The 16,350-nt window shown below is 66.3% G+C and overlaps 1 protein-coding gene across 1 annotated transcript; it reads right to left on the bottom strand.

Annotated features, from left to right (window-relative positions):
* Window positions 1-2,216: 2,216 nt before the first annotated feature.
* TESK1 (testis associated actin remodelling kinase 1) lies at window positions 2,217-14,545 on the bottom strand. Its single transcript, XM_087927621.1, has 10 exons — window positions 14,181-14,545; window positions 7,440-7,561; window positions 7,046-7,094; window positions 6,803-6,949; window positions 6,354-6,436; window positions 6,166-6,253; window positions 5,933-6,016; window positions 4,718-4,807; window positions 4,192-4,342; window positions 2,217-3,772 (listed from the first exon to the last, which is right to left on the bottom strand). Exons 1-10 carry the CDS (start codon window positions 14,391-14,393, stop codon window positions 2,847-2,849), a joined length of 1,953 nt encoding a protein of 650 aa, XP_087783747.1. The 5' UTR covers window positions 14,394-14,545; the 3' UTR covers window positions 2,217-2,846.
* Between the last annotated feature and the right edge of the window lie 1,805 nt (window positions 14,546-16,350).

Raw genomic sequence — 16,350 nt, 5'->3', positions numbered from 1 at the left:
CAAAGGAGACCCAGCCGATCAGCTGGGACTCAATGGGAGGCAGAGAAGAGGTTGGGGTGGCGAGGCCAGTCAGAGGCGGGATTGGCCGGTTCTCCCAACTATCCAAAATTTCTGCTAGGGGTTCTCCAGAACTGGTCAGAACCTTCTGAAGACCACCTCTGCCAGGGTGAGAATACATCCACCTGGGCTGGTTCAGGTGTCAGAAATCAGGGAGCTGCAGGCTGGCCTGGTTTTGGTCACCGCACCACAAAAAGTTGTTGAGACTTTGGGAAAACGTTCAGAGAAGAGCAAGATGACTAAAGAGACTAAAACCTATGAAGAAGGGCTGCAGGATTTGGGTTTGGCCGGTCTAGGGAAAAGAAGGGCGGGGGGGGGGGGAGCAGCCTTCCAGTGTCTGAGGGGCTGCCCCAAAGAAGGGGAGGGGGTCCAGCTCTTCTCCAAAGCACCCGGAGGCAGGACAAGGAACTACCCGGGAGAGAAGCAACCTGGGGGGCAGGCGAACCTTGTCTGCACTGCCGAAGAGATGCCGCACTGGGGCTCCGAAGAAAGCGGCTTGGGCCCATCCGCCTGGCATGCTAAGGCAGCCCCTGACTGCAGGGAAGGGAAGGGAAGGGGAGGTCCATTAGGCCACGTGGAACTGCGGGGAAGGCCGGCGGGACCCTCTGGCTCTTGTCAAGGACCCTCCCGAGGGTTTCCCCCGGGTCCCCCTTCCCCACGTGGTCCTCGCAGCCAGCAAAAGCCCCGGCTGGACCGCAGGCGGCTTCTCTCTCCCTGGGTTGACGCCCCCTCCCCTTTGGGATCATTGGCAACTTGGAGAGGCATCCCCTCCGCCCCCCCGACAAGAGGGACCCCCCCAGGACCCCCGTGGGTCAGGCCTCTGCGATTTCAGTCCCTGCGCGTCCTCCCTCTCCCGTCCAAGCGCCTCAGACGCCCTTCCTTCCGGCCACCCTTCGCCTCCCTTCCCGGCCCGGCGTGAGGCTCTTCGCAGGCCCGCAGCTCCTTTCATCTCGGGGGCTCCGGACAGGCCCAACGGAGCGCAGCAGGAAGCGCCCCCGGATGCGCCAGAGGGATGCCCCGCTTTGTGCCCGAGCCCCCCGACTTATATGCGGCTTCCCAGGGCTTGACAGCCCTCTCTCTCTAAGCGGGTTACAAACACGGCCCCCAACATTTGACCCACCTTGGAAGGAGGGAAGGCCGAGAGAGCCCGGAGTCTGGATGAATCTGCCCATCGCAGGCAGCCGGCAGGAGTCGGGCTTGCGGTGCTCCAACCACCGGGTCGGCGCAGCCCTTGGCCTTCTACGCGGCTGACCACCCTGGTTGGGCCTCCTTTCCCCGCCTGTGAGAGTCAAGGCAACGTCCCGGCGCATCACGAGGCGCTTCTGCCCCCCGCCAAGCACGCGAGGGGGCCCCGGGAGGCTTCGGGTGGGACCAGGGCAGGCGAAGGCAGCGGAGCCGCGCTCTTCCAGGGGGGGTAGAGGGAAACGCAGCATCCGGGGGGAATCGCCCAAAGGCCCTCCCGGACTTGGCCCCCCGCCCGCCCTCCTGCTCCTGGGGGACCCACAAGGGACGCCTCCGGTTGTGCAACGCCCCAGGTATCCGCCTGGCCTTCCCCAAAGGGCTCCAGGCATCCCCATGGGACAAGGAGGAAGCCCCATTGGCCCCACGGAGTCCCTCTCAGCACCCACAGCCTCTGTGGGGGGGCGAGGGTTTCCTTCAGGCTAGCATGGATTCTGCATGGATGCTGGAGACCCTCGTTCCGTCAAATGGGGGGGGGGGCAGAGGTATTCCGACTTCTCCCTGAAATATTATATATTCAAGTTTTCGTGGCTGTTGTTTTCATTAACGCATTTGGAAATATTACCAGAAAATGATCAGCGCACTAAATTAAATCGTTGGCCGTGTACACGTGCTTCTGGTATCCCAGATATTTTCCTCCCATATAATTCCTTTCCCTTCTTTGCTCCCCTTTAGGTCCCCCCGTTGCTCGTCCCCCAAAAGAAAGGCCACTTTCCCAGGTCGCAGCTCCCTCCCTTTGGGGTTTTCTGGAGCCGTTTTCCACCCTGAGACCCAGAGAATCCAGGCCAAAACAGCCTTGATGGGCTTTGGGGCGGAGCCACCCACCAGGGACAATGCTGCCCCTCCCCAATTTGCCCCTCCCCCGGTGGACTTCCCCAATTCTCCTCTTCTCAGCAGAGACCACTCAGGACGGGGCGGGCAACTGTCATCAAGTTTTATTTTTTTCAACACATTAAATAAGCTGAATATATTAACAAGTATTTTCCAAGTATTATTAAAAACGCAGCTGCCTTCTCCTCCCCCCTGTGCCAGAGATAGGAGGGCCGGGCGCCAGGCGGAGCCACCCTGGACCAGCCCTGCACAGGGCAGGAGACGGGGGGGCGCCAGCAGTTTGTCTTGACTCCCTCCCGGCCCCATCCCTCCGACACACCCCACGGCCCTGTACCCCAGGTGTGCCGGGGCCCCCAGCAGGCAGAATGACCTGGGCCCACCCTTGCCAGCCTCCTACGGGCCCCCCGGCCCGAATTCCCTTCGCCCCAGCCCTGCGTCTTCCTGCCGTTCTACTTCTCTGCGCCCACCCACAGCCAAGAGGTTGGGGAGCCCAGGGCTTGCCCCTCGCGACTGCAACGGGGCCAGGCAGCGGTGGGCAAAAGCAAGACCCCTGTCGCCCAGAGACCGGGCTGTGGACTGGCGGCGCCCTCCGGCCTCCCAGTGGGCTGGGCAGCCCTCCCTGCAACATGGGAGCAGTCTGGCCCAATGGTGTCGTGCCGCTCCTCGGCATCCAGGATGTCCCGGCGGAGGCGGGGTGCTCCTCGACCGCAGGGCCAGCCTCAGGACTGGGCTTCTGGCAATTTGAGGCTGGGCTCCGCCAGGCCCGGCGCCAGGCCCTTGCAGTGCTGGGGGTGCCTCTCCGGGCACTGCAGGCTCTGGGCCTCGCAGTTCAGGTTCTGGTATCGAGGGGTGCTGGTGGCCGGCCGGTGGCAGACGGAAGCGAAGCTGAAGCTGAAAGGCCCCAGGCAGCAGGCAGGGCAGGCCAGCACCTCGTCCTGTTCCAGCACGCAGCTGCTGCTGGAGGGGCTCAGGGGCAGCGCCGTCCCCGGGTGCTCCGTCTGTGGCCCCTCCACCATGGGGGGCACGCTCAGCTCGGAGAAGCCCCTGCCCCAGCTGAGCGGCTTGCTGTTGTTGTTCAGGAGCAGCCCGTTGGGGGACCATGGCCGGGGCGCCGACACAGCCGTGCTGATGAAGCTGCCGTTGGTCAAGGGGGCTGCTGGGCTGTCCGGACTGCAGTCCATCCGCTCGCTGGCGGGGGGGCTGGGGGTTCTGGGGGTGCGGTCCAGGGCCAAGAGGGGGCTGGGGGGCGGCTGCTCCCGGCGAGGCAGCTCTGGGGAGGACGGCAGCGAGCGACACCGGCGCACGATGGCCACGGGCTCGGCAAAGTTGCACTGCATCTCCACGGCCGGCTCCGGCGTGATGGGGGTGCCCGGTGGAAGAGGCGAGGGGGGCGGCAGGTTGAAGGTCAGGGAGATCAGGGACTTGCTGGGGGTGTCGAAGAGCTTGATCCTGCCCCCCTGGAGGTCCTGGCGCTGGGAAAAGGGGTTGACGCGCTGCGGAGTGTCGTGGGCACGGGGCAAGGAGGGCGACCGAGGGCGGAACACATCTGACTGGCTGCGGGAGAGGGGCTGCTCCGGGGTCAAGAGCCGTTGGCCAAGCAGGCCAGGTGGGGTGTTGGGGAAGGAGAGCTGCTTGGCCGCCTGACCTGGGTGCAAAAAGAAGGAGGGGGGGCGTGTTAGAGGCATCCCAGGATGGCATCGCAGAGTGTCCTGCGCTCCGCAAAGGCCAAGTCTAGGCCGGGAAACAGCTCAGCTGCAATGGTTCCAAAAGGCTGGGCAGGGACTGCCCTGGCATACGAGGGGGGCACATCCCTCCCCTCCCCTCCCCTGGGGGCTCAGAGGCCCAGGAGGAAAGCCCTCCTCTGCCCCCAACTCAAGCCAAGTGTGCAGTGCCTTCCAAGGCTCCCCTTTCCCTCCAGCCCACCTTCGCCCCTTCCGGCACCCAGGACGGTTCCTGGAATCTCCAGCGTAAGAAAACAAGAACCCAACCATGCCACCCACACTTCCTCTCTGGCACTTGCCCACCCGCTCCCTGCACCGCAACCCCTGTCCTGAGAGCGGCTACCCTTCAGCGCGGCTGCCGCCGAGTTGCCTGGGAGGGCCGTCCCGCCGTCGTTGTTGGGCAGGGCCTGGCCAGGGTCTCCGGCCGTCAGCAGCAGCATCGCCTCCAGGCGCTGGACGATCTCCAGGAAGGAGGGCCGGGCCGTGGGCTCCATCTGGGGGCAGGAGAAGGAAGCACAGGGGCGGCTCGTCTCTTTTGGGTCGGATGGAAGCTGCAGGCCCAGGTGATGGCCGTGGGCAAGCAGCCTCGGTGTCTCTGGGCCCCCCCCGGACTTCCAGCACCAGCTCCCTGTCCGGCCTTTCCCCGTGGAGCAGAGAAAGCCCACCGGGGGGGGCAGGCCCCCGTCCAACTCCCCCCCGGGCAGAATCCAGAAAGGCAGGCGGGCCCTGCAGCCCAAGTGGGGACGCCCAGAGCTCCTGAGAGGATGCCCCCCACCCCCAGCCCCACCAAAGGGGCAGCTGTGGCTCTTCTCCTAGCCCGGCTCCTGCACCTGCCCCCTTCCTTGTGGGGAGGGGGCGCCAGGACCCACCGTGCAGCAGTGGAAGGCCAGCTGGAGAAAGGCCGCCGGACAGTCGGCTCCCACCAGGTTGCAGAAGGCGGCCACGTCGAGGCCGAAGTCCTGAGGAGAGAAAAGGTGAAGGGGGGAGGGGCCGGGGAAGATGCCCCCCCCCAAAAAGAAGCGCTCTGGGAAGCAGAAGGAAGCCGGCTTCCTGGACTCACCCAATTGCAGCCGCACTCACCCGCAGAGACCCAAATTCAAGAGGAAAAGCCTTTCCCCCTCCAGCCCCCCCCCCCCCCCATACGCAGGGCTTCCCGGGAGGCTGTTGGTGGCTGGAGGGGCAGGGAGGGCAGAGCCCCGGGTTATATGCTGCTAGCAGGTTGGCAGCAACGTGTTCCCAAATGGAAGAGGGTCACCCAGAGGGCATCAGCCGTACCCTGCCTGTCCCCCAGGACTCTGTCCCGAAGACCCAGGCGTCCCAATGGGGATGCCGGGGGAAGCCGGGCCAAGATGCCTCCGGGATACGGCCTGGCACGCAAGCAGTCCGGAAGAAGCGCTGGGAGGGCAGCCTGAGGGCCTGGGGGGCTTTCAAGAGAAACCCTCCGGCCATTTTAGCATCACGGCCGACTTCTGGCTTTCCGGAATCACCCGGTGGCTTTTAGCGCTTGGGGAGGCAACCGACACAAAGAGCGGGAGATGAAGCGCAGCTTGGCAGCCAACGCCGCCTCTGCCAGCCAAGCTCCCCACCGGGAACAGTGACCCCCACCCCCGTCCCTGGAGGCCTTGGCAGAGTCCGCCCCTCTCCCCACTGCCCCATGGCCAGCAGGCTGGTCTTGACAGGCGCACTGGGTGCCAATGGTGCGCTCATTCCATCAGCCCACCCCATCCCATCCACCCAGCCGCGCACTGCTGGAACAAGCCGTGTCCCACGGGTGGCTCAGGCACAAGTGGCGGGAAACTAGCCAGGGGGCAAAACTGGGAGGCTTCCTAGGCCTGTGGACACCAAGGGAGCCAAATGGGCTCTGGTTCACACCGGCCCCTCCGCCTCCTCCTTGAACTCTGATCCCTGCCAGGGACCGAGTGGAGAGAGGAGCCCGCTAGAGTTCGCCCCCCACTTCCGTGCCCGGACTCTGAGCAGTGCCCCCTGCCCGCTTTGGGCACTGGAGCCCCGCTTCAAGCTCCCCCGAGGGGCCCGGCTGCCTCCCCTCTTGCTGGGGCGGCCGAGGCATGCGGGGGGGGGCTTACCTCAGTGCGAGGCAGGTAGTCGGGGTCGGCCGGCACCCGCGCGATGGTCTCACAGAGGATGATGCCGTAGGCAAAGACGTCCGCCTGCGGGAGACACAGCGGGGGAAGATCTGGGGGCAGCCCTGGAGCCGGGGGCAGGGAGGGGGCAAGCAGGTGCCTTCCTCCTCCCCTCCCGCAGTCCCCCTCCCATTGTTGCTCCTCCTCCTCCTCCTCCTCCTCCTCGTGTGGCTCACCTTCTCGTTGTACAGCTCCCCACGCAGGACCTCGGGGGCCATCCAGTAGGGGCCCACCACAGCCAGGGGCTCCTTCTCACCGCCCTCACTGCAAGGGGGGGGAGAGCCTGTGTAAAGGCCGGGCCACGGGGGGGGGCGGGGGGAGCTGAGGGGGGGTGTCAACAGAAGCAGCAGCACCCTTGGCTTACCTGTAGGTGGGGATCTTCTCCGCCAGGCCAAAGTCGCCCACCACGGCTGTGTAGCCGTTGTCCTCACACCTGACCAGGCAGTTCTGGGGGGGCAGGAGGGGGACACTTGAGAGGCCATCCCAGGTAAAAGGCAGCTTCCAGGATGGGGCATCTCTGACCAGACAACCCTCCCCCCAGGGAATAAGGAGAGGGCTTGCGGGGGGGCACGAGGGCCAAGGGACTCTGCCAGCCCTTCTCTGGGCCCTAGAAAGGGGGTGCGGGGCTGGCGAGGGGCCCCACAGCAGGAGCCTCTCCTTCTGCAGCCCCTCCTTCCAGGGAAGGCCCCTCCCGCAACCAGCGCCCCCCCCGCTCATCCGGGAGCCGGTTGGGGATCCCCCCCCCGAATCCTCTGCCCACTTTGAGGCCCAGGCAGGGGGAGGGGTGGGGCGCAGCACAGCCCCCCTCCCCACCTTGGAGGTCAGGTCCCGGTGGAAGATGCCCTTGCTGTGCAGGTAGCAGAGCCCCCGGGCGATGTCCAGGGCCAGCTTGAGGCGGACGGGCCAGGGGAGCAGGGTGGGGCTGTCGAGCAGCTGCTCCAGGTTCCCCCCATTGATGTACTGCAGGGAGAGAAAGGAGAGGAAGTTTGGGGGCCCTTTGTCCCCTGGATCAGCCGGGCCCTTGGCCGACCCTTCATGCCCGGCCCCAACACTCACCTCTGTCAGCGCATGCAGCTGGCCCTGGTGGACGCAGACCCCCATGAACCTGGCGGCGGGAGGGGAGGGGAACCGTCAGCAGTGAGACCCCCTGCCTGGGCCCCCTTAGCGCCCCCCCTCCGTCCCCAGCGCCCCTGGGGGGAAGGGAGCAGGGCCACCCGCTGCTCTGCCCTGGACCTGGGCCCCATGCTCACCCTCCCCCACCCCCAGGGCCTCTCTGGGCACAAGGAGCTCTGCTTGGGGCTCCCCCCTGGGACCCCCCCGCAGGAGGGCCAGGAGCAGGCGGCGGAGCCTCCCGGCCCTTCTTCCCCTGGGGCCCATTTCAGCCTGGCCCTCCCTTCCACCCCAGCAGGGCCCCTTCCTCCAGACCGGGGGGGGGGGCCTCCTGGCCTACCGGAGGATGTTGGGGTGGCAGAGCCGGTTCATCAGCTGCACCTCGCGCAACATGTTCCCTCGGTTGCTGGTCAGCTTGTTCATCTTCAGCACCAGGACCTGCCCTGACTGGCGGTGCCTCACCTGTGGGGACAGCCGGGTGTCACTCCAGCAGGGCTCCCGGCCCCACAGCTGGCACAGCGGGGAAGCCCCCAGCCCCGCCCGGAACAGGCCCTGCGGAACCGGCTCTCTGTGGTGCTCAGAGGCCTTGGGGAGCAGAGCTCAACGTGCTGGCCCACAAGCCCCTCAGGTGCCCACGCCATCCGTCCCCAGGCCGGAAATCAGGGGAACCGAAGTCCGGCGCACCAGGGGGCAGCGGGCCAGCTTCTGAGTCCGCCAGAGCTGCAAAACCAGCCCGCCAGAAAGAGGCTCACAGCCACGGAGCTGCCTGAGCAGCTGGCTCAGGCCTCTACACCAAGGTTTCCCAACCGTGGCCCTGGAGGCGGGCAGAATTCCCCAGCCCCCTCAGTCAGCAGGCTGGCTGGGGAATTCTGGGAGTGCACCCCCTCCCCAAGGCCCACGGTTGGGATATCTGCTCCCAAAGAATCCAGCCGGAGTTTCCCGACACACCAAACACACGTTGCCATCCTAGCCACCCCCACCCCCCCCCCCCAGTTTTGCTGGAGCCCCCTCCCCCCAATTGCCAGTGGCCTGGATGGCAGCCGTCGCTTCCTTGATTCGCGGCCCAGCCCTGGTCTGAAGCCGCACGGAGATGAAGAGCCCGCGACGGTGGCATTCCTGCCCGGAGGCTTTCAAACCAGAAGGGCAGGGCACACGGAGAGGAGATCTCTCTGCCCCGCAACCCCTGTGCCAGCCTGCCACCCTACCCACTTCCCTCCCCTCGCTGGCCCTCCAGGGGCCTCTGCTTCAGGGAAGGCATCCGGGCGCATCGGAACAGCTTTGGGCACCCCACATGGGGCCAACAGGGCAGGAAAGTGGGGGGAGGCCAGCCAGCCAACGCTCAGAAGCCCCTTCCCCCAGCACTGCCCCCATCCACCGGGCACAAAGACAAGGCAAAGGGGCACCTACCCAGTTGGCACAGCTGCGCTCTTTCAGGGCCGGGAGTCTCCGCTGGGGCCCCCCAAAGCCAACTCCAGCCCCCCCCAGCTCCATTCACAGCACCCCAGTGGCCAAGCTTAAGGCGCCCCCCAGAGGCTGGAAGCCCCCCCGCCAGCTTTATTTATAAGTCGTATTTACGTAGCCGCCTGTCTCCCCCAAGGGGACGCTGGGCAGCCGAGCACAGAACCCCAAAGAACCCCCAAACCCACAGGGCCCCTGGGGCCGGGCTTGAGGGCCCTTTCCCCAACGTAGCCCAAGCAGGACGGGATGGGGGGCAGCTGGGAAGTGACCCCAGTCAGAGGCTGAGTCTGCACCAGCCACAGCAGCTGCCCCCCGCCCCCCAAGGGCCAGGGAGCAGCCTGCAGCCCCTCATGCCCAGGCAGGGAAGGCCTGTTGAACAGCTGCCGTGACAGGCCCGCCCCCCCTCCCCTCCCCCCAGTGGAGCCTCCTCTCAAATTCCTGGGCTCGGCAGCCATTCCTGCCCTTTTAGTCCATGCCTCAGTCCTCCCTCCGCTCTGCCCGCTGCCCCCACCCCACTCCGAGAGGGGCCTGCATTGGGCATCGGAGCCTCTCTTTGTGGCGGGGGCAGTGTGGGACACACCCTTCCCCTTTGGTTGGAGCCCACGGCCCCCTTCTAAGCAAGCAGAGCTCCGATGCCCCCCTCCATCTACCCCACGGCCAGCCTGGCACAGCTCTCTGCCCCCTTCTGCCAGCCGTGGGCCTCGAGGCTGAGCACCCGGGCTGTGCTGGCAGGGGAGGCCCAGGGTCAGAGGGGGGGTCACCTCACCCAGATGTGGACCTCAACCTGTGTCTGCCCTGGAGCTGCCCCTGAGGGGCTGAGCCTGCAGGGGGGTCATGGGCAGGCGAGACCCCTGAAGGAGGGAAGCCAGCTGCCTGGCATGTCGCCTGCCCCCATTCCCCCCCCCCCCCCCCATCAGAGCCCCCGGGTCCTGCCCCCTGCAGGTCTGGGAAGATGGGAAGCCCCTCCCTGTCGCCCTCCCAGCGCAGAGGCTGCTCCCACCAGCCCTCTGACTGCCCCTCCCCCCGCAGCTTTCTTGGGGGCAAATAAAGTTGGAAGCCCCCTCACCGCCTGGCCCCACAGCAACCTCCACCCCCCCAAACCCCCTTTTATAGGAAGGAGAGCCAAGGCATTGTCTCCACCCCAGCTCAGCCCGGAAGAACAGCTGGCAAACGACAATTGCCACCCTGCGCACCAAACCACCTCACAGCATCACAAGGGAACCCACGGAGCTGTTCTCCTTCCCGCCTAAGAGCAGACGAGGGGGGGGGTCAGCCATTCACGCGGAGTGGGTGTCTCCCCCCCGCCCGTATTCTGGGGAGGAGCCCACCTCCTCCTCTCTCCCACGGGGTCTCTCTCAGCCGGGTTTTCCAGCATGCCCCCCAGGCAGCGTCAAGGCAGCCACCCAGGAAGCTTCGCAGCTGTGGCCGAAGAGGGAGCTGCACGCAGGACCTCCGTGGGGCATCCCCAGGAGACGCAGGCAAGCAGCCCAGTCCCTGCTCTGGGACCTGAGTCCAGCAGAGCTCCTGGGGGGCCGATTGCCGGGGGAGAGATGGGGGAGACCAAGAAGGCAACCCCGCCCTGGCAGCCCAGCCTCCGCCCCCCCCCCACGCTCAGCTTGGCAGGGGGGAAACCAGAGAGGCCGTTCAGATGCCCTGTGCTGGCAGAGGGGCTGCCCACGGGACCGGCCCCAGTCCCAATGCTCAGCAGGGGGGCCCCTTCCGCTGCTCCAGGTGAGACCCCTTCCTCCTAGACCACAGGCCCACCGGGGAGGGGGGGGGCAAGGCAGCCCCTGGATGGAGAGGGCAGAGATGGGCCCTGACTCCGCCCCCTCTGTTAGCCCTCCCCCATGAGGTGTTCTGCCCCCCGCCAAGCGCCTCCCACCCCGTCAGTGCCCAAGCACGCCAGAGGGCAAAGTTCCAGGTGGGCAGTCCAGAGCTCCCATGCTGGCCCGGCACCCGCCCCGCTCCCAGCACAGAGACCCCGGGGCCGATCGCTCTGGCACAGCCTCACCACTCCACACACTGGCTGGCAAAGGGAGTGCCAGGGTGGCCCTGTGAGAGGCAGGCAGGACAGCAGCCCCTCCCCCGCCCATGCCCGCATGCCCTGCCCACCCACCCCCCCTGGGCAGCTGGCCTAGAATCCCAGCACATTCTTAGGGCTGAGCGCCATAAGGTCCACTCGCCCACCTCCAAGGCAGCCAGCTGGAAAGCGGCCATGGCTCCCCCCACACACACAGGGAGCCCCCCTCCGCTCCCCAAAGGCCTATCCCGGCCCTCCCTCCCGCCCCCTTGCCCCCACGGCCGCCCAGGTCCCGAGGAGTGGAGCTGCCAGCCAGTCCATGAGTCAGTCCAAGGCGCCAGGCCAGACTTCTCCCTGCTTGCCGCCTCTCCCAGCCTGTGCCTGAGCACAACACACACACACACACACTCAGACACACACACACACACTCAGACACACACACACAGAGGGAGGGAGGGAGGGAGGGCTCAGACTCCAGGCTGGCCCTGGGCAAGCAGAGCCCACATCCTAAACTAAGACTCTGGGACAGCCCCACCCCTTTGCCTCTCAACTTCCACCCTTGAGGCCTGGCGTAGCCTCAGCACCTGCCCTGATCCCCCAATACTGGCACAAGCGACACTTACACACACACACACGCACACACTGGGTTTCCTGCCAAGAGACTGAAACCCCTGCAGTTCGATGGCCCCTCCCTGGAGCAAACTGCCTGGCCAGATAACCGCCCCCCCCGCCCAGGAAAGCCTTTCCCCCAGTCAGAATAACAAAATCACAGAGTGGGAAGGGACCTCGGAGGTCTTCTAGTCCAACCCCTGGCTCAAGCAGGAGGCCCTATATTCCTCTTGAAAACCTCCAGGGACGGAGCGCCCGCCACTCCTGGAGCCGAACCCTCCCAAGGATGAACTCCCAGAGCGGGAAGGGACCCCGGAGGTCTCGGCAGCGGCTCCTGCGGGACGAGCGCCAGAGGCTGCCAAATGGAGCAGCGCATTAGTGCGTTTCAGGCTGGCCGGGCCCAGTTCCCAGGACAGGATTCACACCACATACCCAACCTGGGTTCCTGAGCATTAATCCAGCTTCGGATTCCCACCTTACCCTAAACAAGAACCGAACCGAACAAACCGGAATCTCCCAGCAGGCTGAGCAAGAGCCCTTAACCCCAGCGGAAAAACCACCCAGGACCCTCCACAACGAAGCTCAGCACCCACAGCAAGGCAGCCCTGGGCCTCCACGGACAAGCGCCAGTTGGGTGAACTCAAGTTAGCTGCCTCGAAAGAGCAAGCCAAGCCGCAGGCGCCGGGCCCGCTGAGAGCGAGCGGCAAAGAGACTCCAAGGCCCATCAGCACAGCCTCCCTGAAATCTTGGTGGGCCCTGACCCAGCGAGGGGGAGGGGGGGCTGCAAGGCGTTTCCTAGCAACCACAGCCACCCAGGCCAGGCAAAGGATCCTTGCAAAGGAGGCGGCCCAGGGAGGACCCGGCAGAGCAGCCAAACCAACCACCCAGCAGCAGCAGGAGAGGGGCTGCCCAACCGAGGCTGGCCCTGAGCGGAAGAGCAGGGGAGCCCCCCAAAAAGCAGCAGATCCAGGCTGGGGAGGACTCGGACAGGCTCCTTCCAGAGAAGGAGATGGACCCCCCCACCCTCTGCACTGCTCCCTGCTGGCCAGGACAACGGAGCAGCCCCCGATGCACCCAGGAGAGCCACCCCGTAGCTGCCTGCCCAGCGCAGGGCCCGGCCAACCCGGAGCCTCTGGGAGCTCCCAAGGCTGACGAGAGCCAAAGCCAAAGGAAGGGGAAAGAGCAGCCGGCCGTTCTGACACCCAGCTCGGAGATAAAGGACCCTAAAGAGGGGCCCCTCCCCCAAACCCAAAGGGAAGACACGGCCTCTGGGGGTCAGAGGGGACCCCCTGAGTCCGGGGGCAGGTCCTCCAGAGGGGCAGCAACACCTCGAGGGAGCCAGGCCAGGCCACCCGAACCTCTTGGGCGCCCTTCTCCCTGCAGCCAGCAGGAGGCGCTTCTCTCCAGGGAACCCAGAGAATCAAGCTGAGCCGACACCCCCACCCCCCCACCCCCGAGAGCCCACCAGATCTTTGGAGGAGACCCCACCTCACCCCCCATCCATAAGTGCCCAAAGCGGCCTGGTCCCACATGGGCTTCCTCTGCCTGGCCAGGTGCCCCCTTCCCTTCCGCACGGGTCCCTCCCCGTCCCGCCCAGAAGTGCTTCCACCCTGGGCCAGCCTCCAGAGCACAACTGGCTCCCCCGGGAGGGCTGGAAGGTCTGGCCAGCCAAGCGAGGCCTCTCTGGGCCCCAGGCCCCAAGAGAAGAAGCGGCCTGGAAACCAGGCGTTTCCCGGCCCAACTGGCCGAGTCCCAGCCGGTCCTGGGCCCCCAGCCTCCCCTGCTTCATTCAGCTCAGCCAATCTAAGGGACCCCCCGCCCCCCACTCCTGGCACCAGGGACTCTGCCCTGGCCCCAGCCGTCCTGGGCCTCTGGCCATTGGGGTCATTCCTGCCACCAAGCGTGGCTGGGCAACCCTCCGAGCCAGGGGCTCCGGCAGACCCCACCCCGGAACACAGCAAGTCCTGCCCAGGGTGCCTGTTTGAAGGCGTCTCTGGCTGGCTGGGCCCAGCGGGCAATGGGCCAGCCGCTGGTTGCAAGCCAAGGCTTCTTCCCTTTGCCAAGGCGTTAAGCAGCTGCAGATCCCTCTTGTTAACTCTGCACGTGGACAGAGGACCAGGCGGCAGCTGGCAAAGGGCCAGAGGGGCCCAGGGTTACATCAACAGTAAGTGGAAGCTGACACCTGTCCCAGCCTGAGCCCAAACGGGAAAACAACTCTCTCAGGATCCAGCCCCTTCTTGGGCGGGTGGGGGGCCAGAGGGAGCCCGGTTTCCTGGCAGGTGGGAGCCCGAGGGCTCTTTGCCGCTTGGTGGCCCCCAACCCGGGCCAGGGGGAGGGGGCTGAAGGAATTGGCCCCCAGCCCCCTCCAACATGACCTGCCCGGGAGGAGCCGGAGAGCAGGGGGGCACCACAGCCAGAGACCCTGCCGGGCACCCCAGGGGCGGGCAGAGTCCGCAGCCCTGCCCGGTCCTCGGCCAGAACAAGGAGGCCTCCCTCGCCGGGAACCCTCCGAATGGCACCGCCGAAGACGACGCCTTCCCGGCCTCCGCCTGGGCCAGAGCCGGTCCCGCCGGCGGCTCTTGACCTGCAGGGCCAGCTGGGCTCCAGCCAAGGCTGCCGGCCGCGGGGTCCTTCGGGGGCCGTGCGGGAGCCCCGCCGCCAGCGCCAGGCCAGGCCGCAGGGGAGCCGCCCGCGGCCCGGAGGAACCTCCGGCGGCCCCGAGCGGCCCCGGGCCGAGTACAGGAAGCCGGCGGACTTTGGCGGTTCCCCCGCAGCTCCTCAGAGAGCCAGCCCGGCCCCGGAGCCTCCCGGCGGGCAACGCAGCCGCGCCTCCTCTCGCCCACGGGGACTCCGAGGCGGCCGAGGTGCAGCGGGGAGCGGAGCCCTTCCTCGCCCGTCCCGGCGGCTGCCTCCCGTCCGCCGACCCCCGCCCCGCGCTGCCTCGGGCGGCCGGAGGGAGGGAGGGAGGAAGGGGGCGGGCGGGCCGGGGCTCACCTTGAAGACCTCGGAGAAGAAGCCGGCGCCGATCTTCTCGCAGTAGAAGTCGTCGAGGCGCGCCAGAGTGGAGACTGCGCTGCGCAGCGCCCGGTAGGAGGAAGGCCGCAGCCGGCCGCCCGCCTGCCAGCCCCCCGGGCCCGGCGCCTCCCCCTCGGCCTCGTCCAGCCGCAGGGAGAGCCCGGGCCGCCGCGGCAGCTTCTCCCGCTCCATGCTCGGAGCGCCCCAAGGCCATGCGCGGGGGCGGGCGGGGGGCCGGGCGGGGGCCGCGGGAGGGCAGCCTGCGCCCCCGGACGCCGCGGGCTTCGGCCTCCGGAGAGCTCGGCTGCTCTGCGGCCCGTCGGAGGCGGAGCCGCGGCGGGCGGAGCGACTCTTAACTCCTCGGCTGCCGCGGCTGGAGCGGAGCGCGGCGGCGCCTGACAGCGCCCGGCGTCCCGGGGGCGGTCGGGAGGCGCGGCCCGGCTCAGCCTGCGCCCGCCCCGCGCTCCGAGGCCCAAGGAGGCTGCAGCCGGGCCCGGCCCGCCCGGTCGCTTGGGCGCGGCGCTAACCCGGGAGGTGGAGGACCTGGGGCCGCGCGCCCTCCAGATGTTGGGCCTCGGGAGCGGAGCCCAGCGCATCGGGAGAGCCGCACGATCCGCGGAGGAGGCGGGAAAGAGCTGAGTAAGGCCCCGGCCCCTTCGGGAAGTCTCCGCGTTTCCCGCCCACCCCGTCCGTAAGGACCGCAACAACTGCCAGGCTGCCCCCCCACCCGGTGAATGGAGCGGCCGGAGAGGCGGCTGTTTTCCCCCAGATGCAAACCTTCCGCCGGGGCGACTCCAGGAGTGGAGCAGGTGTGTTTGTTCACCTGTGGAACTGCCGCTCCAGGTGTGCTGATGGTAAATGCCCGCGGTTCCATGCTGGAGGGCCAAAGGTCTCGGGTGATGGAGTGGGAGCGAGGGGGCTCTTGCCCCCATTTGGGGGTCTCTATTGCGTACTGTTTTTTCATTGAACTACTTGGCCAGAGCTCTGAGGTGAAGGTTTCCCACCACCAGGAACAAAGCCAACCATCCTCGCCTCAGCCATACGACCCCCTGGCTCCTCTCTGAGCGGTTGAGTAGAATGGAGCCCCCCTAAATTGGGACCTCCAGGTACCAATCTCTGCAGGTGGGCCTGGCTGAGGGACTCAGAGAATCCCAGAGAAGCTCATCCCCCAGGGGGACCTTCCCGCCCTGGGCTCTTCTCTGAGGAGAGGTGCAGATTTCAACCTCGGGGAGTGAAGTTCACGCCTCAGGTGGATGTCACACACACACACACACACACACACACACACACACACACACAAAGGGTTGTTTCAACAGGCTCAGACCAATCCCAGGAGAGGTGACATGGCCCCGGTCAGCAGGGTGGGCAGGGGGTGCCTGTCTTCAAAGGCCCCGAGGAGAGCAAAGTTAGCCCCCTTTCTGGGGTTTGAGGCAGCAGAGGCGCCCCAGAAGCGTTTACTTATCCAGGCTGTTGGTGCCTCGACTTGCGCTGTGTTTACCTGGGAGCAGATGCGAATGCTGGGCATGATCCTTGCCATGGACAGATTGCTGGTGCAGAACCAGGCAAATTAAGTGGAGCCACCAGCTCTGCGGAGAGGAGAGTGATTCAGCTGCCAGGCACCCCAGGCATCCAGGTGTGCCCAAGTGGTGCCCAGGGAGTTTCTCAGCGCCCGGGAGGACAGCTTGGATGAACCCCCCCAGCAGCTCCAGGATATGAAGTGGGCGATGAACCACTTACGCTGGCAGATGACCACGCGTGGCCTGCTCAAACTGGCCCAAGAAAGCATGCACCCACGGAAACTCCGCTCTGCTCCGTGGCACCGGCAGTGGTGAAATTGCCCTTATTGCAGCTGCCGAAGGTCAAGCGGATGTCTGTCCTTGGAAGGGGTAGAGCAGACGGTCTTGTGAGCACAATTATGGCCCTCTGGCTAATGAGGCCCGCAAGGAAATGCCTCCCAGTGGAGCCCAGGAAGACTGAATCCAGGGAAGGACGGAGAGGTCACCAGAGGAGGCCGCTTGCATCCTGGCCATCTCATTACTAGATCTTTATATCTATCTATCTATCTATCTATCTATCTATCTATCTATCTATCTATCTATCTATCTATCTATCTATCTATCTATCTATCTATCTTTATATATCTCTTTAT

Source organism: Pseudonaja textilis, chromosome 2 (assembly GCF_049901715.1).
Source record: "Pseudonaja textilis isolate UNSWEBS1 chromosome 2, rPseTex1.2, whole genome shotgun sequence".
NCBI classification, from domain to species: Eukaryota; Metazoa; Chordata; class Lepidosauria; order Squamata; family Elapidae; genus Pseudonaja; species Pseudonaja textilis.
Note: the sequence above shows the minus strand (reverse complement) of the source record. Positions and strands in the feature narration are given on the sequence as shown.

Bases quoted from the DNA above. Each gene is read 5' to 3' on its own strand.
- TESK1 (XM_087927621.1), bottom strand. From the start codon at position 14,393: ATGGAGCGGGAGAAGCTGCCGCGGCGGCCCGGGCTCTCCCTGCGGCTG. The intron at 6,950-7,045 runs GTGAGTGTTGGG...CTCTCCCTGCAG, and splicing joins AGCTGCATGCGCTGACAGAG to TACATCAATGGGGGGAACCT. The intron at 3,773-4,191 runs GTAGCCGCTCTC...TTTTGCACCCAG, and splicing joins GGCGGCAGCCGCGCTGAAGG to GTCAGGCGGCCAAGCAGCTC.